This window comes from Seriola lalandi, unplaced genomic scaffold, assembly GCF_002814215.2.
Source record: "Seriola lalandi dorsalis isolate HSWRI2012SDOR001 ecotype SW California unplaced genomic scaffold, Sedor1 jcf7180002054317, whole genome shotgun sequence".
Classification (NCBI taxonomy): Eukaryota; Metazoa; Chordata; class Actinopteri; order Carangiformes; family Carangidae; genus Seriola; species Seriola lalandi.
In genome coordinates this window covers 889343-910556 of record NW_019524870.1, presented here as the reverse complement: position 1 = coordinate 910556, position 21214 = coordinate 889343, and the positions used below count along the sequence as shown (strand labels likewise).

At 39.0% G+C, this 21214-nt stretch overlaps 1 protein-coding gene across 2 annotated transcripts in view; it reads right to left on the bottom strand.

Moving 5' to 3' along the window:
- Nucleotides 1-21214, bottom strand: part of LOC111655426 (rho GTPase-activating protein 44-like) — an 83634-nt gene that overhangs the window by 29138 nt on the left and 33282 nt on the right. For both annotated transcript variants that reach the window (XM_087174119.1, XM_087174120.1), the window contains exons 2-7: nucleotides 5409-5448; nucleotides 4686-4805; nucleotides 3577-3653; nucleotides 2813-2924; nucleotides 2335-2411; nucleotides 254-371 (exon numbers count right to left, since the gene is read on the bottom strand). In XM_087174119.1, coding sequence (XP_087030245.1) covers nucleotides 254-371; nucleotides 2335-2411; nucleotides 2813-2924; nucleotides 3577-3653; nucleotides 4686-4805; nucleotides 5409-5448 — 544 coding nt within the window. The remainder of the gene's footprint in view (nucleotides 1-253; nucleotides 372-2334; nucleotides 2412-2812; nucleotides 2925-3576; nucleotides 3654-4685; nucleotides 4806-5408; nucleotides 5449-21214) is intronic.

Below are 21214 nucleotides of genomic sequence, written 5' to 3'. Positions count from 1 at the left end.
CCTAATTAACTGACAAACAGAAAGCTGGGCTGAAAACATGACTTCCATCGCCACAGCAACAAACAACATAGCTGACCACATTCGTCAGTGACTTTACTGAGGGATACCGTAATAATTTCTTTCTTTCTTTTAGTATTTTCTAGAGTGTGTTACGACAAAGAAGACGGTTGTGAGAGACCTAATATCACTCAGTCCTTATTTGTGCCTGAGAGACATAACTGCCACACAGTTGAGAGTAGAAGTGAGCACTAACTCGACAGATCTCCATGCGGTTGGCTGCCTCCTCCATCTCTTCCCTGAGGTGGTCGGCCTTGGCTCCTGTCGGCTGCAGGTTGCTGGACAACCCTGAAGACTTAGTGGACTGATAATACCTGAGAACAGAAGAACATCGCTTTGTCAGTTTGCTTTGTGGATGGACAGAATAAACAGAGAAAACGACGAGAACGTCGGCAGCCCGTTAAACTTATCAGACATTTTCATTTGCCTTCAGCAGCGTCAAGACTTTTTGTCCCAGAGAGAAATAATCACTGACAACACAACCTGACAGCTACTTTAAAAAAATGACTCATGGCAAACAAAACCCAGTTTTTTGAAAAGCTACTGGATTACTCAAGACTTCGCCTGACAAAATGCTAACACTTGACTCTATCTATACATCCTCATTCATTCAACTTAATCTGTTTTCTACTCTGATTCTCCCTGTCAGACTCTCCTCTTCTCTCTCTGTCTGTCAGACTTTCTGTCTGAGTTGTGTGTCTGAACAGTCTGAGTGGAGATAATATGTAGCGCTGCCAGAGGAGCTCAGCACACAGTGGCATGATGGGAGAAATAGTCTCAGATTTGGGTCACAAAAAAAAACAAAAAAACTTGCAGACTGGACTGCAGTGAGGAAAATCACATTTCTCCCCTGTCGCTGCTCATAATGGCACTGAGATGACCGTGAATCAGCACAAAGAAAAGTGTGGTGATTGTATGTTTCAGAGATCAGACAATACACTTTCTGATTGGACGGGGAGGAGAATCTGTAACCGACACGATGACTCCAGCAATTCAAGGTTGCTGAGAGGTTTTCACATGTCTGCTCGAGTGTTAGATTCGGGGACAACAATTGATGCAGCCACAACTTTCATCTAAAATGACAGGTATTTTTTTTTCACCTTAAGTTTTTATAATTAATACAAATTTTGTCCTCTGACTTTTTCATGTCGCGCCACCACAAAGTTTAAATTTGTAGTCTTGAGTGAAATATCTCAACAACTATTGGACACAGATATGCAGGAAAAAGAATAAAATAGGCTAAATCTGGCTTTAAAGTCAAACAACCCTTTCTTTTGGGACTACATTCTCTCAACCGCTGAACTTCTGTATTCCTATGCATAAGCTCATCTACATATATGTTTTTATTTAAACCCGAAATCATTGAGGGTAAAGCCCTCATTTACAATGATGTCGAGTAGATAGAAATACCAGTTAAAAAAGAAATTCAATTAAAACAAACACATAAATACAATTAACAATGTAATGACGATAATAAATGAAAACAGGTACAAACAAAAATTAAAAGGTCAGAGATTAAGAATCTAAAATGACCAAGAGGTACTAACGAATTCATTTTTAAAGTACTTTGTAGTGAGTTCCAGGTGGAAGGTGCAACAAAGCCAAAAGTAGATCTTCCAAGATCAGTATGAACTCGAGGGACATGGAGCATCAGCCAGTCATTAGTCTTGGTGTCATGTGGTCCAGTGGACCAAACTAACATGGATACAAGATATTAAGTTTTTCAAGAAGGGAGAGAGAGGACCATCCAACCTTTTTATATAGAATGCAATGATGATGACATCACATACTGTATTATGCTGCAGATCAGCCGTTTGAGCCATAAAGGGCTATTTGACGACAAATCAAAGCAGTGAAAATATTCAAAATAAAGCCTATACCCAAACTGATATTGGTTTTTTAGGTGGGCATTTTTTAGGTAGATAAAATAATTTTCTTCCCGTCCACAGCGGTACATTACTCAGCCTCTGTGCCACTGCTCCTGCTGCTTCTCCAAACTGGGAGGGCGTCGTCCCGAATCTACTGCAGGTAATATACTGACTAAGGATAAGTACATCATTCATCCCCACATCAAATCACACAAACTTTAAGTCAGGTTTTCAGACTGAGCAGGAGACTGCAGCATGAGGAGTTTGAACTAATCCACACAACTTCACTATGTGCAATCAAATCCTCAGTGGGAAGCTTCAGGACCGGTCCATTCACAGGAGATGGAGTTTCTTCTCTGATCACAGTTAAGTCTGTTTCTCACACACACAAAAAAAGTAACAGACTCACCGTGTGCGTGCAGAGTCCATGTCCAGGACCAGCTTTGCTAAGTGTTTCCTTTGTTTCTGGATGTTTGGGATTTCCACCTGAGAGGACAGAGCACAGAGGTTGTTTGTTTGTTGATGTGAACGAGGATGAGGAACAAATTCAGTATTGTCAGATGCTTTGCACCTGTTGAGGTAAACCTCAGCTCTAACTCTGGTTTTCTATCTCATGAAGATTAGTTTACTGGTTCATTTTCAGACTAATCAGAGTCTCATGTCCAGTATATCAAACATTAGACAGATGCAGGTGCTTTCTCAATTTATTTTCTTACTTGTTTTAGTTCCCAGACTTGACTTGTTTTTTTCTGTTACCTGCTCTTCATCACTGCAAAATTTTGATATTTTTACCTACTGGGAAAGTTAATTAAAAAACAAAGGAAATCCAAACTTCCAAAATGAAATATCATCAAATCACAGGGACAGTTGTGCCGTCATTTCCATACCTCTGCGAGGTCGTACAGCGGCTCGATGACGTCTCTCTCCGTAGTGAGCTCGAACAGGATGAGCTCCTGAGCGAGCCTGTCCTGCGTCTCGCCGCAGAGCTTCAGCATTTTCCTGCAACAGTCGACAGGAGCAGAAAACATCAGGGAGCAGTCGGGGGAATTTTTTCAAACAAAGAGCGTCTCTGAGGCTGTCACTGCCACAGCCAAAATACAACGTTTATATATTTATGCGGTTTCTCGAAATAAAATCTAATAAACAACAGTGATGGTTATACATGTAGTGTGTGAATTAATGCAGCAAGGTGATGTAATGCAGAGTAATTCACTGCAGAGGTGGGTATAAACACATCCATGAATATAGCTCGACATCAACATGTGCAAATAAAACATCTCAGTTATCTGAAATAGAAAACAAACAGATGATTCTATCTGCAGACAAATTCATTCCACGCTTTTTATTCTCATCCAGGTGTCAACCAGACTGGAACAATAGACTTTTAAACTGACTGTAACCCAACGAGCTCAACAGTCCACATTCGGAAGTGCAAGATACTGAACCCCAAATTGCCCAAAAGTATTGTGAGTGTTAAGGCTAGAAAATGATATATAAGTGCAGTACATTTACCATTTAAACAGCCACAACATCCAGGTTCTGTTCCAGCACTAAAGTCCAGCTACAGTATCTAAGAGAGAGTGTGTGTGTGTGTGTGTGTGTGTGTGTGTGTGTGTGTGTGTGTGTGTGTGTGTGTGTGTGTGTTGCTCACCCTAGTAGAGACTCGTCTCCGAGCACTGCCGCCCCGTCCACCATACATTGTGCTAGTGTTGTGAGAGGAAGTTTTTTCTGCACAGAAACAAACACAGTCGATGAATCAGCCGTCGTCAGCTCAACGTGTCAATCAACACTGGATAAACTGTAATTAAACAAATTAAATGAATCACACAAACAGTAAAACACACTTAAACACAGGGAACATTTGAGAACAGAGCAGGAAGACAAAGGCAAACAGAGTCCTGAAGCACCTGAGGGAAAAGTCCATTCTCAATCAGATACTTTGTAATTAACCTGCTTTTATCATCACATTTCATGGAATGAATCCAAAAATATACTTCCTGTTCTCACTTCTCTTCCTCCAGCTTCATCTGCTCCTACTTCATTTACACATTTCCTAGCTTTCCCACAATGACTTTAGTCAATCTTTAAGGGAGACAGAGCAGTGTTAATGTAAACGTCTTATGATACCTTGAGGCTGGAACATGACGCTTGGGATTGAATGTGCACGAGGAACAATCAGACATGTTCACATGGCTGAATCTTTCATATTTATAAATGTGTGAACATATATACAGTATTTTTTTTTTCTGTTTCGAGCCAGCTGCGAACCGGAGACACTGCATCTTCTTCAGAGTCGAAACACTAATGGTTGAAATGTTACTTTTTGCACCTGATCATTAAATTGCTAAAGTGAATTATGTGCTTCAGTATTTTATTTGGGATCAGTTGTTGAACACCAACCTTGTTAGTGACTTCTTTTAACCTCAAACAAACCTCACTTACCAATTTTAAAAGAAAACCTAAAACCATCTTTTCAAACTTGTCTTTATGTAGAAACTTTTACTATATTTTATCACATTCACACTGTTGTTATTATTCATTTATTTATTTACAGTTAATTTTATGTCATTTATTTATTGTCCCCTCTTTTTTCATAGTTTTAATGATGCTATTTTTTAATTATGTATTGTATTGTAACTTTTTGATTAAATGTCCTGTATAATAAAGTTTTATTCTTCTTCTTTTTCTTATTAGTAGTATTGTTATTAATAATCTTATTATTAAAGTGTGTTTGGGTTGTGACTCTGTGATGCTTCTCACCGAGGGCGACCTGACAGACTTCTTGTCAACATCCACTCCCTGCTGGCCCTGCAGACAAGCAGTCAACTTCTTGTGTGTGCTGTGGGAAACCTGCTTGACCAGCTCCAGACGTTTCTCCACCTAAAACACACACACACAGAAAGAAAGAAAGAAAGAAAGAAAGAAAGAAAGAAAGAAAGAAAGAAAGAAAAGACAGAGAATAAGCCTCAATAAGAAATTGATAAGACACACATATACATTGAAACAGACTCCTAATGCACAGGTTATGTCACTTTCCCTGCTGGCAGTCAGAGACATGCACATTCAGGCACCTAAAGCCTGAAGCTGGAACAGAGTTTGATTAAAAAAGATGAAGGCTGCAGGCGTCTGTCAGAGCTGTTTGTCTCTAAAAACGCTGATATATAAACAAGGTCGTTCTCAGCTGGTGAGACCATTACCTGTCTCTCATTTGATTATTAAACCAACTCAGTTGAACTGATGTTGCTGCCACTGAGGGCGTCATTAATCAGGCCAATTAACAGCGCTGCAGCCCGAGTCAATCAGCGGGGACATTCAGCCCTTTGTCTCACAAAGAAGTTCAATTTCAGCGCTCATTAACGTTGCCTGAAGGCAGTTCAGAAAGCCATCTGAAAAAGTCATGCACACTGAATACTCTGCACCAATAATGATATTTCTCTGTAACGCAGAGAGAAACACACACATTAGATGAAGGTTCATTAGTACCTGTAACAGGTCTTCACTTAATACTTCTGTTTTTTCAGCCCTGTGAAGAGAAGAGAGAAGACGCCTGTTAGTGCAGGAGGGGAAACTGCTACATTACATAATTTATTACAGTGGGAACCGGGCAGAATACACACACGGTACTCAGTCAGTGTAATTACATAACTTGCTGGATTTCTGTGCACATGATAAATAATATAGCAGTTGCTGCCTGGAGCTAATCATAAAACAAGAAGGTTCTTTTTTTTCTTGGGCTCAAGCTGGGAAAGCTTAACGACAAATGTGGAAATCTGACATTAAAGAGCCTGAAGACCCCTCAGGAGGGTTTGGTGTAGAAATCAATCTCAGGACAAAATATCACCATCCAGTGAAAACCATGCACCTGGCACACTTGGAGAGATTTAACTTGTCCTTTGTTTATGGGTTGAGAAAATCCGTTGGATGATCCAAAATCTGCACTGTCACACAGCTCATTCACACAGTTAATATATAATACACAAAGGGCTGGACAGTCAACACTATACAGTATCTTACTGGTCTCAAAATATAATACAGTTTAAATCGATGAGAACCACATGTAAATGACTGCGGAGTGCAGAATATGATGCTGGGGAACTGTGCAGTTTCTCAACTGATAATAACTACCAGATAATGTGAGTAGTTGCTTAATTTTGATGAATTGGATGAAAGTATGAGCGAGCCTGTTAATTAATTTCTATATAATGTATTAAAAACAAGTATGATGAGGAGTCACACTAGCAGCTCTGTGAAGTTGTATTCAGACACAGCGGTGCTTTGAGTCAGCATGAAAAAGTTTCATTTAATACCACAAACGTAAACCTCATGGTGGCTCTAAAGGAAAAGTCGGTCATCCAGAATTCAACCTCTGGGGAACATGAATGAAAAAAAAAAATCCATGCAGTAGTTTCTGAAATATTTCAATCTGGACCAATCTAACAAAGCTAACGTCGCTATTCCTTTGTTGGGGACTATTTTCAGCGGTGGATGAAGAAACATTTTGTGTTTTTGGAAAAAATGGAGGTCTATGGCACAGAGGGATAGGATATATCAGACTCTGGATACACACATTGTACTTGTTAGAAGGATCCATTCATTTCTGGCTTTAGTCTTTTTAATGGAATTTGTTGATGATAAGAAAAATATATAGCAATACCAAACATATCCATTAATTTATGATGAATGACTGTATTTTGATAATATCATGTACAATCCAGCATTTAAAGAGACATTTTTGTTACAGCTGCTGACTTCCTTCAGGCCTTTTTCAGGAGAAAACAACAACATAGATATTGACCACAAGTCACATCCAGTCCTTGAGGCCGGCGTGCAGAGTGTGAGGTGTTAAAGCGAGATTGATTGACTCCGTCACTGCCTTCAGCACAGATGGAGACTGACAGGTTGACCTAAATCAATCTGGATATTACAACATGTGAGGCTGCGAGCAGCTAAAGGTTACTAATAAAGTACAGGATGTCGTTGGTCTTTAGAGAAAATTACAGCAACACTGAGATCTGATGTGCAGCGGAAAATCAAGCTGCAAGAAAAGGAGGAGGAACGCCAGCGTGTGGAGCACCATTACTGTGGTTTGTTTCTGCTAACAAAGACACAGAACAACAGGTTAAAGAATTAGTGCCTGTAAATGTTATAAATGAAGCAAAAAACAGAACCAACAACAACTAAATCAGAAAGCTGAAGCTGCAGTTGAGGCTTCTCTCACTGACAGACACTGAACTGCTGGATGCTTTTCTCTGTTTGCTCTGATCCAGCTCCACACACATTGATTATACATCAAGCTGCAATCTGGATTGCTTTCCCTAAAAGCATCTTAGCATTAAGATTCTCTTTTATTGCAATATTATCCTCACAGTTGAAATATGTAAGTGAGCTCTGGTTTCATACAAGACTCTGCAGCTGAAGACACAGAAACAACAACAAAACCTGAAGATGTATCGGAAGATTAAATGGTTTATTTGTCACATGTACAAGCTACATGTGTAGGGAAATATGCAATGTGCAGGGCAGTGCAAAAGATTCACTGAAGAGTGAGGACACATTTTCATTTTCAGCCACTAAATTAGAGATAAATTCCCTGAAAACAGCAAAACCTCCCTGTACAGAGATTTAGACCCTGTTCACACCCTGCAACAACTGACAACAACACAGAACACTCCCTGTATTTTTGATCGCATTTGTCTGCATTGATCGTTCTGATTCTAATTGACCATGAGGAAAATCTCTATTGTCAACAGCCGTAAAAACAGAAGAACTGATAAACAGATGAATGTGAATGACCTGAGGTTAACCTCCTCGGTCCTGGAGGTACAAACCTCTGGTTTAATAGGTAGAAGAAGTCATAAAATAGATAACAAGGGTTTCAGTAAAATGTTCTGTTTACAGTGTTTGTGCTTAAAAAGAAAAACCTTCTTTTTAATCTTCTAAAAATGGAGCAAAGCATCAGGGAAAATACAGGTTTATAAGTTGTAAATAATGGTTTCATTAATGGTTAATAAATCATACTAATGTGTCACTTATTAGTCAGTTATTATCCCCGTGAATTCTTTAGAAAACTTCTCCAATTGACTGTTTTGAAAATATGATGCAAAGCATTTGGGCAACTGCAACACTGTATTTTACAGCTCCATAATTTCCCAAAAATTTCCTGGGGATAATTTAGATCTAATTATAGGTAAAATATTGACAATGGTTAATTGGATCCAATTAATGAAATTCTAGTGTAATATAGAGTCTTGTGCTGAAAGTTATGAAGATATTATAATTATTTGTTCAGTTAATCGATAGATCATTACTGTCATCGCTTTTTAATCTATAATCAATGTCCTAAATTTTTATGAAGACAACTAAATTAAGTATTTTGTTCTAATACATTTAATGGTACAAGTGTCTTCTTCAATTTAAAGCATTAACCGTGGTTCTGTGAAGTTTACATGAGACGTTATTACAACACAAAGAGGTTAATGTAGCCAATATAAACCCTTTATAAAGGCTGCCTTATTATAAAGTGGCACCAAACAGAAACTAAATTAAAACATGTTTTTTAGCAGAAAAGCTGCAAGTACAGATGCAAAAAACCATATTATCAACAATATATTAACTATAGTCTGAGAACATAAGCTTATTCATGCATATGTTCAAAGATACAAGCAAGTTCAAGAGATCACAACATCTAGCAGCTCTAGCCTTTCTAACCAGTCCAGTCTGCCTCACCTCACTTCCTGCACAGCTCAGACAAACTCATCCCCTCTGATTCCATCCTTACACAAACACCCTTTGCTATAATTCAGCCCAAATAAAAAAAATTTAGAAACAGCATTGACAGGCATCCTGCGCTGTGGTTGTGTGGACTTACACAGCCGTGCTGTTCCTGCGTGAGGCTCGAGTCCTGCTGATCTGCAGCTTTCTCTTCCACATCCCCCCTGCCTACAGGAGGGAAACCACCTGTTTTCAGGCAGCGGCAGAGCGACTTCCATGAGCCAAAAAAAAGGGGTGGGGGGGTGGGGGGGGTGGAGTGACAGAGGGAGGAGAAAGAAGGGAAGGGGTGGGCAGCCGGAAGAATGAGACCTGATGATCTGGTCCTTTCACTCTTTCCATCATCACCTGCCAATCTCTCCCTGAACCAACAATCAACAGGTTCCTCTGCAGAATTTGTAAACTGACTGTATGTTTATGACTGCACACACACACATACACACACACACACACACACACACACACACACACACACACACACACACACACACACACACACTGCAATAAGGAAAATTATATGAAACACATATAAGACAGCAGTCCTGGCTTTTTAAACCCTGTAACTCCTTTTTCTCACCTCACAGACACACTCACACCTTTTCTCTCCTGGCTTGGCTGGATGATTATTGATCCGACTGAAATGAAACAGCTGGACGGAGGAGGAAAAAAAAAGGGGAAAAAAAAAAAAAGGAAAAAGCTCTTTTCTTTCATTCTTCCATCTCCTCGGCTGAAGTGTGTTCCTCGTGAGCCTCAGCATGCAGCTCTCTGACTGGATCTCTTGTTCTTTTCTACTCAATCCAGCTCTTAGCTAATGCAGCTGTTTGAGCGAGTGGTTGCTTCAAAGGAATACTCCACCAAAAATCTATTTTTTTGAGCATCAAAAACCACCTGTTGGCTCGGGAGGTGGCTGTAAAAAGTTTGTAGTTTGATCATTTACAGATGAGGACAGCTGGATTCATTTTTTATGATCTTTTGTACCAAATAATCACATAAATTACATATTTCAGCCTTTCAACACATCATTGCACAACAATTTATAGTTTTACTGTAACTATCAACTCAAATTATAGATCTACGCATACAACTATACTAGTGCATACCAGTGCTAAAAGTCGTCAGATTCAGAAAGCACATACCACATGTTCTGCATTAGTGGATCTGAAGATGTTTTATGGGATCACTCAGACCCCCTGCAAGCACAATTACATGAGACACACGAGCAAAATGTTACAGCTGCCTGTTGCATGTGGTTTGGTATTTGCTGTTTGTCTGTAACTCACTGCTGCAGCCTCCCTCGACTAGGACACTCTAAAACTAGAATCACCACCTCATGGCTGTATGCCTCCACCAACCAGCCAAGTTGCAGGAAATATGGTCACAATCTCCACTTCCTGAGTGTTTTTACAGAGCTTTATGATGTCACAGTGAAGCTGACCTTTGACCTTTTGGATATAAAATGTCATCACTTCATCATTGTATCCCATAAGACGTGTTAAATTGCATCATAATTAGTGTTTGAATTTGTGAGTTATGGCCAAAAACATGTTTTGTGAGGTCACAGTGACCTTGAACTTTGACCTTTGACCATCAAATTCTTATCAGTTCTTCCTTGAGTCCAAATGGACATTCCCTCGACATGTTCCTTAGATGTTGCGTTCACAAGGCCAAAACCATGTTTTGTGAGGTCACCTAACCTTGCCCTTTGACCACCAAAATCTAATCAGATCCCATAGGATGTTACTGATATATCGTGTTCAGGAGAATGGGACGGACGGACAGATGGACAACCCGAAAACATAATGCCTGACTGTCTCCGTTTTCCTGTTTAAACGCAGAAAAGTTTAAATTAAAAAAAATTATAAGACCACCACAAACCAAACAAAACAATATTTGACTATAATCAAACTGAGAAGTGCAGTAACACAGAGTTTATAGGAGGTTGTGAATGGTAACTGCGACCACATGTTGCTGCAACAAACTTTTCAGAGCCACCTGTCACGGCCAACAGACAGTGAGTGTCACACTTCAGGTGAAAAGAGCGTGCTAGCTGCAGTGCTGTATACTTCATTAGATTGGTAGAAGGGGATTTAATCATATCCAGATCTGTTTGTGACTGTATCCACTGTGTGGCTTTAGCTGCAGCACAATGACAGTGTTTCTGTTAGCTCAGCCACAGTGGCTCTGTCTCTTCATATTGACTTAACCTAATTTCTATCAGACACACTGTATACAAATCCAGGACTTTTCCTGAAGGTTTGAAGCTGAGTAAATCACTGACAGTCCCGCCACTGCTGCTGCTGCTGCTCTCTCTGGATTCATTTCCTCTCTGACAACAAGTCGCTGCAACGCAAGATTTACTGGCTCAGTGAATGTAACTACGGGATAATGATCCTCATGTAAACACACACACATAAACACACACTAATGAGGTGGTTAGCAATTAGTCTACACACCTGGAAGAGTCTGGTGCTGCTCTTTCACACACTCAGGCAAACACAAGTAATCCAAACATGCTCACAATGCAAATTGTGTTTCCTCTGTGACAGTTTATATTGCACACACACACACACACACACACACACACACACACACACACACACACCTCATCTCTTTTCATGCTATGATAAATACGAAGCTTAACACAAGCAAAACAAACTGCTGTCAGCTGCTGCAGTTAGACGCTGCTTTTCTTGACCTCGCAGGCTTGTATGTATTAAATCTGCAAATGTACCTGCATAACAGAACACAATAACATTTACATATTATTCAAATGGCTCAAGTTTGAACTGTCATGTCCTCAATTACCAGCAGGAGGCAAGATTCGATAATACTTTGACCACATGTCTCCCTGAGGGAAATGCATGTATTATTAATGTGTTATTAACTGTATATCAAAGCTATAGCTGCAGCATAATGTACCTGCAGAATGAGTGACTGGTCTGTGGAAGAAGCAGGACAATGTGTACTCAATGTCTATCAGAGGTAAAGCTCTATATATATATATATATATATATATATATATATATATTCCCAGCACACAGTATTCTAATGTCTCCCAGACTCTCTGCAGATATTTCTGTTTAAAAAGTAGATACAGAAAAACAGATGCTCAAATTTCATGAGGATGTAAAAATAGATGTTTTGAATGATAATACAAGCAGCAACTCAGTTTTACACGCAGTCAACTGGAGACACAGGGATCCTTGAGATGCTCTAGAAGATAAAAAACTGTCTGAGAGCGTATTAAAGGTTTACTACACTTGGCTCTCTGTACTGACACCAGAAGTAAACACTAGTCTTATCTCATATAATGCAGCGAGAAACAGATGCAAAGAAAATGTTCGTTGTTTAGCCAGAAATTAGTCAAACAAGTCATTAAGAGGAAATTTGCACTGTACAAATTAAGATGATTTAAGAAAGATTATTTTCCATAAAAATTCTTCGCAACTGAAGATCACAGATTGTTATGGTTGTTTATCTTTCCTGACTCTCAACAGCCTGGTATAGAAAGCAAAGGACGTGACAATGAAAGTGAACATGAAAATGTGTAATGCAGCACTATGATTCTTTCTGTCTGTCTTGTGAGCAGATATGGGCTGGACATAGTTGTATGCATGACAGAATAATAGAAAAATTAATTATTCATATCATGCAGTATAATACAGCCCCATCAATACATAGAATTAATAATGGTGCATATAAAAAGGCTTCATAATATCCTTCATGTAAAGGCTGAAAGGAGCACAGACAGTGTACCATAGTTTCGATGTTCCTTATTGTATGTATTACATGTTCTTAAATCTAAAACCTTTCCTTTCCTATATGTTACAGCAATGTTTTCCTGCTCTTATTTTGATGTTATTGTTATTATTGCTGTTAATTTTATTATATATATTTTGAATCTATTAGTTTCTCATCATTTTTACGTAGTCACATTATTTTTTTTATTTTGTATTTCTATAATTTTGTGATATTTCAACATACTTATATATAGGTATATAGGTTTTAAATAAGCCCGCTGAGCTTTTTGCCTCCCTGCACTATATGCAATTTGTTTTCTTTGTCACTTTTCAAATAAAAAAAAACTAATGTCATATTTATACTTTATAAAGTGTTATGAAGCTTTTATCTTCTCTTTTAGGTGGAATCTTTGAACCAACTTGTCCCTGATATTAGGTCGAGATATCTTTCCATTTCCCTGAGCATGAGGTCACTTCTGATGATATCTAAACTTAATCTTATAATGTTATTAGACTGCTGAGCCAGATTTCTATATTGTGTCACAAGAAACACAGGCGTATTAGACCTCTTAGTTTTTCTTGTTAGCATTTTTTATCAAAAACTTTCTTTATTGTACTGAACATAGTAATGGGGTTGAATTTAACCACATATATCGATTTAAACTATAAATATCTACAACTAAAGGCTTTTAACATGAGTTTTTTTCTCTGACAAAGTGCCATTATTGACAAAACATGCTGCATATGCTGCTAACATTTCCTCGTGTTTGGCGCTGCCTCTGTTTATCTGCACATGTGAGGAGAGGAGAAGGTCAGCTGTTAATGTTGTGCTGACGTTTCCACTCGGGGGATCAGGTCCTCATAACGCGGCATGACGTGGGGGTCGCAGCTGAGGAAGGGAGAGGCTGAAAAACACATATTTTTGAAAAAGATAAAAATCTAAAGGGAGAAAAGCAAAAAAACTTCCCACAGGGTGGACGAAAAAACGATAAATGTTACATATGGCCACCTTTGCCTCAGAGAAGAAGGATGAAAGGAGAAAGAGCCAAGCTCAGCCTGGTCCAGAATATTATTTGAAGATGTTGTATCTTTCTCTTCATCTGAGCCTCACTCCTGACTCACTCTGACTCGCCCTCCTCTCCTCTCTCTGCAGCTTTTTGTTAATTGTTTGACACATCAAGGGCGTTACAGCATCCAGAATCAAAGCCTCAGCAGCACAGCCGCTACTTTACTGCAGCATCAGCTTCTGTCGTCACACCCGGGATTCCCACTGGCACAGAGAGAAGAGAGAGAGGAGGCGAGGCGGAGGGAGGCAGTGATGGTGGTGTATGGTGGTGGTGGTGGTGGTGAAGAATACAGAAGCAGTCGGAGATAATAGATGTGTAAAAGGGGTTTTACACTGATAAATCTTTTGAGACGTTTTGGAAAGGGCACTGGAGCAAGTACAGATTGTTCTCTCGTAAAATGACTCAACCCTCTGTGTTTTTTCCCCCTCTTCCTCTGGTCCAGGACTTCTTTTGGCAGAAGACCAGACACCTTTAAATTTTCATGTCCCGCAATTAAAAAGGCAAAAAAGTTCAAAGGCGTCTTCCTCAGTCCGAACAGATGCACCAACACTGTGAGGGACTGGGAGTGATCCCTGAGGGCTGTAGACTTTCATAGCTGTTGAATATTTATCTGGTAACTGATGTGCACTGGCTTAATAAAGATATACACTCACTGACACTCACATTGTACAAATGTACAATCTTCCACGAATTCTACCTGTATGAAGTTGATATATTTTCAGTTTTTGTTGACGTTGTCAGACAGATGACAATTCTACTTCATGTTTATTACTGAGGTTGCAGTGTGTGCAAACACTTTGTGCAATTAATATATGGCGTGAAAAAATGTATAATGTCAGTTTAGTCATGATGCAAATTTAACTTATAGAGGAACTGCTGCTACATGGAGTAGGACATAAGCTTAGTTAACCTCTGTTTAAACTCATTTTCAGGTCTGATATTTCAGGGAAGCAACCACACACTAATGTGCATATATGGTACAATATAATCTTGTAAGGGTAAAGGCAATATATGTGAATTCATGCCAAAATATCTGCTATCATAAAACATTTAGCAAATGCATGTATTTTATCAACCTGGAACTGGTTACTGGGATCCAACCTTAGGGATAAAACTAACACACTACAACACTTAAAGACCCTACATGTAGTATCTATATCTTGTAGTATAATTTCGTGAAGCTACACTCTACAAATTCTGCACATCGGGGCTTTAAATGCCCTGTTTCACGATGAGCTATTTACTGTAGCTGTGTTCTTATTCAGGGAAAGAAGTGCAAAGTACTTCTGACGTCAGCCCTCATGAATCATTTGTGGCCTTGAAATAAAAATGAATAAAAGAGTATGGGGCTCTAGTCAGAACAGAAAAGGACAGTGGAATAAGTTATGATGTAGGCATGACAAAATCCGAGAGAGTGATTCACCTCATCTGTATGAAACAATTGTGATTATAACCTTAACCCTGTATGGGTAGTTTTGACCTTGGTAAATGTCCTTCACTAGTTTTGTGCCAGTTGAACACAGAGGCAACAGCACATATCTGAGCAGGTCAGCCTCTGGTAATTCTAATGTCTATATTCCAGCCCTCCTCTATTAAGCTAGCTGGGGGTTGTAACAGCATTTATATTGTGATAATACATTGTTTTCATTACTTTATTTAACCATTTTAAGGCTTTAATTACATCAAATCTGCATCATATTAAAATCTATTCCCTCTAGGTGTTACTGAAGCTGAGCTAGATAATGAAATAATGAGGGATGAATAGATAACATTACATGACAATTACAAACTGATAAAACTACAATCAAACAACAGAAATGGCTCTAAAATCAGCTGTAGTTTTACAGTAGTGCTTTGCTCATTCGAAAGTGTGTGGACACACCACAGCAGCTCCTGTCACCTTTAGTCAGCCCAACACTGGATGTGTTTTCTCTGCTGAGTGAAACTTGCCCAGCAAACCAACCAGCTTCATCACTGCTGCTGCTGTTTTACCAGGAAGAACAATCCCAGTGGTGAATGATGAACCTCAGCAGAGACATGAGAGCTCAATGCTGCACAGAGGAGGAGATTAGATCACAGTCAGAGGCTTCATGAGTGGTGGTGGCGGCAGCAGGAGGTAGATGTGATACCATCACACCAAATCATTTTCTGTATATTATACATTTTTATATTAATGGATATTATTTCTGACACGATGGATCAAATGTATGAGCAGGTTCCCAGTTTGCATTGACAGCAAGGATATATATGAGTATGAATACGAGTATACCAGTTTCACACTATTCTGCTGACAGTTGGTGGCGGTAATGCGGCGAGAAACACAACAATGTACCAAGAAGAAGAGGAAAATTGATGTCATGAACATGGACGTAAACAACAAAAATGTTTTATGAGGAAAATGTTTGTCAGGCCTCGAGGATTCACACTCTGTGTTTTGGAGTGAATGTGAAGAGCATTGATACATGCATTTTCTTGGTGAATACAATGTGCTAACCTATTAGCCAAAGCTACGATCAGTGCTGGTAGCAAAACAATATTGCTAAAGGAGACCTCCCTCCCATGAATGATATAAACACGAGTTTCTATAAGAGCAGCCATAAAAGAAGTTTTCCTGAAAAAATGATAATTTTTCAACATTTTCAGACCTACAGAGCTCTGAACAATATCTAAAACATGTCTACACAATGTCAGAAGGCTTGTTCATACAAACTACCTTTGAAAACTACTTCTACAATGTCTGCTACGATGACCAACTCTCACAACATACATGTATTTACACTTTTTTTGTCCAATATTTTTCTTTTTTAGTCATTTATTTGGAGAAATTCACTAGACACAGAATAAAATCCTCAGAAATAAAGAATTATTGAACTGTCTGAGTCTCTGAGATGTCACAGTTTTTACTCCACCTGCACTGCCAGACACATGAGCTCCAGTCAATACAACAGCCATCATGTGTGGTTGGTTGCTTCTGGACAAACAGCAGGAGGTGACAGGCCTGAGAAAGCTTTGATATATTTATTCTATGTCTGCAGACTGGTCATTTAACCCAGACTGGAGAAAGGAGTGATGTATCTCGTAATAGCCACCAGGCTATAATGCACTTTGACTATATTATGCAATATGTGTATATGACTTACATCCCATTCATACCGGATTTATTTCTGTAGGGGAGGTGGTGTGATTTTAATATTACCTGCCCTGGTCAGTGATTTTAATCCAGAGCACTTATGTGGGTCATTCTTCACCCTCCCTCTATCCACAGGAATAATCACAGCCAGGGTTGGAGACGGGGTTGTTACAGCTGAAATGAGCCACTGTTTTTCAGCAAACTGGCTGCTGCTCCTGTAATTTACATCTTTGTATATTAAAAGAAGAAAGGAAGGAAGAGCAGCTTGTCCTTAAACCTTTGAAATGTGACTTTCTGTGTGAAAACACAAATGTTTTTGCTAAACTGATGGATGGAAACACAGATATATCGGCCAATCTGAGGACAAATATGACAAGAGGATGAGGAGATCAAGACCAAGAAAAGCTCATCCAATGGGCTGTTGTAATGTTGCCTACGGGTTTTCTCTTTTGGGCCTCGCTTTTAGCCTGTATTTGTTTACATTTGGCATTACACACACATTGGCCATTCATGTTATTTGTTTAGATTGAAAAAAAAAGGAATGAATTTAGGCAGAAATAGATGTATGACGAGGACAATCCCCCCCAGGAGAAATGTTCCAGGTGAAGTCAGATTACTCAGCATGCTTCTCTCTAATACTAACTTGAGGTGGAGGGGGTGGGGGTGGGAGGTTGCTATGGCAGCAGGTGTTGCAGTGACGAAGTGGATAGATGGATCAAACGTCGGAGTGGAGACGGCGTGTGAAGATGAATAATGAAGCGGCAGAGTAAAGAGGAGTCATTCCTCTAACAGGAGCCTGAGGTGCGGCGCTGGTGGCCGAGCTTTCATTTGTCACAACAGCCGAGAGGAGATCTGTATCTTCACACACACACATACACAACCACTTGTGCTCACATCATCTTCTTTTGGCTTCAAGGTCATCTGCTCCACCTCAGCGACTGTGGGGTGGGGCTGGAATAAGAAATCATCAGGAAGCCTTAAAACAAGATCCTGATGAACTGAAACCCAGAGTTGGAATGTAACTAAGTACATATACTGATGTTCTTAACTTGATTATTATCTCCACTACATTTCATTTGGAAGTAAAATAAATGTCAGTTAAATTAATATTTACAGATCTATAATGTATGGCAGGTCAAAGTCATCAATTTTTGTCTTTCTAGGAAACTCTGATGGATGCTGATGTCCATTTACACTTCATAATTAGAACCAAATTGAAAAAACTCTTTCTTTGCAAAGTCTGATAATTAACAGCTAAAAACAGCTGATTTCTTGGAAATTATGAAGGAGGTTTTCAGGAAATGAGCTGATAAATACAGGAGCTGTAAAATAAAAAGTTACCAAGATATTTGTATAAAAAAAATCTATTAATTGTGAGTCATTGTTCATGTAAAAACATGTAATGCTTCCAGCTAAAGGTGAGGATTTGCTGCTTTTTCTTTGTTATATCATTGTCATTACTATTATTATTATTATTATTATTATCATCAGTAGTAGTAGTAAATCATTATGAAGCATTATGAAGCATTATGAATGTGTCATTTTAGGTAATTGTGATGGTCATTTCTCACTATTTTCTGAAGTTTTACAAACCAAACAATCAATCAATAAATCGAGAAAGTAATCTGCAGATTAATCCATAAAAAAAGCCTTATATAAAATAATTAACAATCTGCTCCACCTCAACCAAATACAACAGTAAAATGCTGCTTACACATAAATGCATCAATGAAAATAGTCCAATAATATAATGTATAACAGCATAACAGTCACAGTGAGTCAGTGCAGGACTTGTACTTCTACAGTGTTGTATTAAGACTTCTACTTGAGTCTGAACCTGAACTCTTCCTCCATCACTGGGAAAATGTAAATCTGTGCAAACGAATGTGTGCACGTCTGTGTGCAGATGAATAATAAAGTCTTGTTGTTTCTCTCTTTGCAGAAGAAAGAAATTAAACAATCTTTTCCGACCATATTTTATTTATAGGTTGTTCTATTTTCAGCTGTTTGATCAGCAGTGAATATAAAACACCGTTCACAGGACAGATGTTTCACACTGATACTCCTCAGAGTACAGAGACTCTCTGAGTGTTAAACGTGCTGAGCGTGATCCTCTCACTGTCTGCTGGGCTCTAACTTTCAACAAACACCGAGCTGCACAGAAAAACAAACGTCAGTCAGACAACAACTAAATTGTTGGTGGGACTGAACAAAAAAAATAATTTCAGCACCAACATCATCCAGTGCAACAGACACAGGAAACAGTATTTTAAAATAAAAACAGGCCCAGCATGGTGCACTAGTTATATGAAGCGTTTCACAGCTTGACAGAAAATTGCAACTGCTAAGCTAAATGCTAAACTAAGCTAATTGCCTCCTGGCTCCGGTTCTGTGCTTAACGCAGCCTCTAATCTCAAAGCAAGTTTTAAGCACATTTCCCAAAATCCAACTGAAATCACAAGTTATCCCTTTTTTCATGGGCAAAAATTGTGTCAAAGTAATTTTTTCACATTTATTGCTAATGTTTTTTCATAACTGAAAAAAGGGTTTTTGAGATAAATCACAAATACTCCTTTAGCCTCCGAGGCCTCTTTCAGCATGAAAGCTAAAGACCGACAGCTTTCTGTTAGAGTCATATTGAAGAATAACAACACTGCTCAGCATCTAAACCGTCCACTTTTTACATTTGCAAATTTAAGCTGTTAAATGTGCTACATCTTATTACCCATCTTTGTTTGGTGGCTCACTCAACAGGCAAAGGTGCAACACATGGAGACATTAGCCGGAAAGCTAATAAGCGTTGTGATTCAAGATGAGTCTTTTTTGTGCTGCGCTCTGGCTGTTTGCCAGTGTCACCATCAGCCAGTGACAGAACAGTCATCACAAATTATTTGATTGGCTATTTGCAAAGAGTTTCTGTCAACACAGACACAGAACAGGAGTATTCTCACTCATCAAACTAGAAATTTGTCCTTTTTGAATGTGAATTTTTGCAAAAAAAAATCTGATTTTTGAATGAATTGAGCCATTAGTGGTTAATATTTCCATGTGTGCTGTAAAAACTTTCAGGATTTATTTAATTTAATTCAATATTAGTGTTAGGCTCAGTTTCAACCCAAAATAAAATCTTCGATTCAAACACTTAGACACATATTCAGCTTTGTGCCATTTACAACAGACCACCTTGAGTGTGATGTCAGTGCAGAGCACATGCTGCATAGTAAACAGCCACAACACAACACAGCACAACATAACAAAACACAACCCGGGGCTAATGCCGCTCCACACAGCACAACAAATCAAAATGCTGCTCACAGCCAAAAGCTTCGAGCGTCCAAGTCCAGGTCCAGCTCTCCAGAGAGTTTCCTTTTTTTTTCTCTCAAGGAGCACTAAATCCCTCCAGCTTTTCTCAGCTCAATACAATGAAATGGCCTGACTCATTCCAGATTCACCCGGACTACCTCGGCCCTCTTGGCCCTCACGAGTGACAAGGCAACAAAACAGAGCAAAGCGGAGAAAAATAAAATTCAACCGTAGGAGGTCGTGAGCCTCTTTAAAGCCTCCAGAGATTCACTTCTCACCTCCGGGGACTAAATGTTGTCGCCTGAAAATAGCTCAGAACATTTCTTAGGAGGTGGAAATGGCTGTTTGGAATATTTGTAACAGGAAAAAAAGCTGTGTTTTAGAGCTGAAGAGCAGCAAACCTTTTCTATACAGTAGGAAGATGATTAATGTATCTTGTGTATTATAATCCAACAATCACCCCGACTTCATGCAGCGATGAAGGCGTGTGAAAGTCAGACAGGAAGCAGGAATTGATCTTCTATCCAAAGGTCTTTACTGTTGTGAGGTCATGACGGGACACAGGAAATAGAAATTGATATTATTTCTATCTAATTGATATTATCAATACAATAACCTTACTAATTACTAACCTTACTCGAAAGGATTATATTTGTATTGACAGACACCTCATACTTTGTGATGGATATCTTATTAGCATCTTTACTACAAAGAGCACTGTCCTTTGTCTTTGCCTGATACTCAGTTCTGTCTCTTTATCGGAGAATATTGTCAATACTGTAAATAAAAACATGCACTACTTTGTCTGTTTTTATTACCTGAAAAATATCCTGATAAGTACCTGCAGTCTTCAGGCTGCACACAGCCCCATAAACCTGACAGACAAAAGGCAAACACATTCTGGACAAACTCAGACCTGCTCATAAAACATATTGCTGTGAGTGAACTTTGACAACTTGAGAGTGACTTGGAAGAGCGAATCAACATTCTTATCAACTCAGGTCATTTCTCATGGGGATTCCAGCAGCAGAGGAGACTTTTTAAAGAGAGTAAATTTAACTAAAACTGTAACACTGGGGGAATAAAAACAAGATTTTGAAAAGGCTGGAAGCTCCACACTTGGTTGTAAATGTGCCATGAGAAGCCAGCTGCTCTCATGACAAAGAAACTACCGGGAACTAAGGTAGTTAGTTTCAGAAGTTTAGGACTGAGCAGATTCCTCCTGATACTTTCTGATAGATAATGTTGTATTTGCATCATCATTACAAACAGCACTATGCT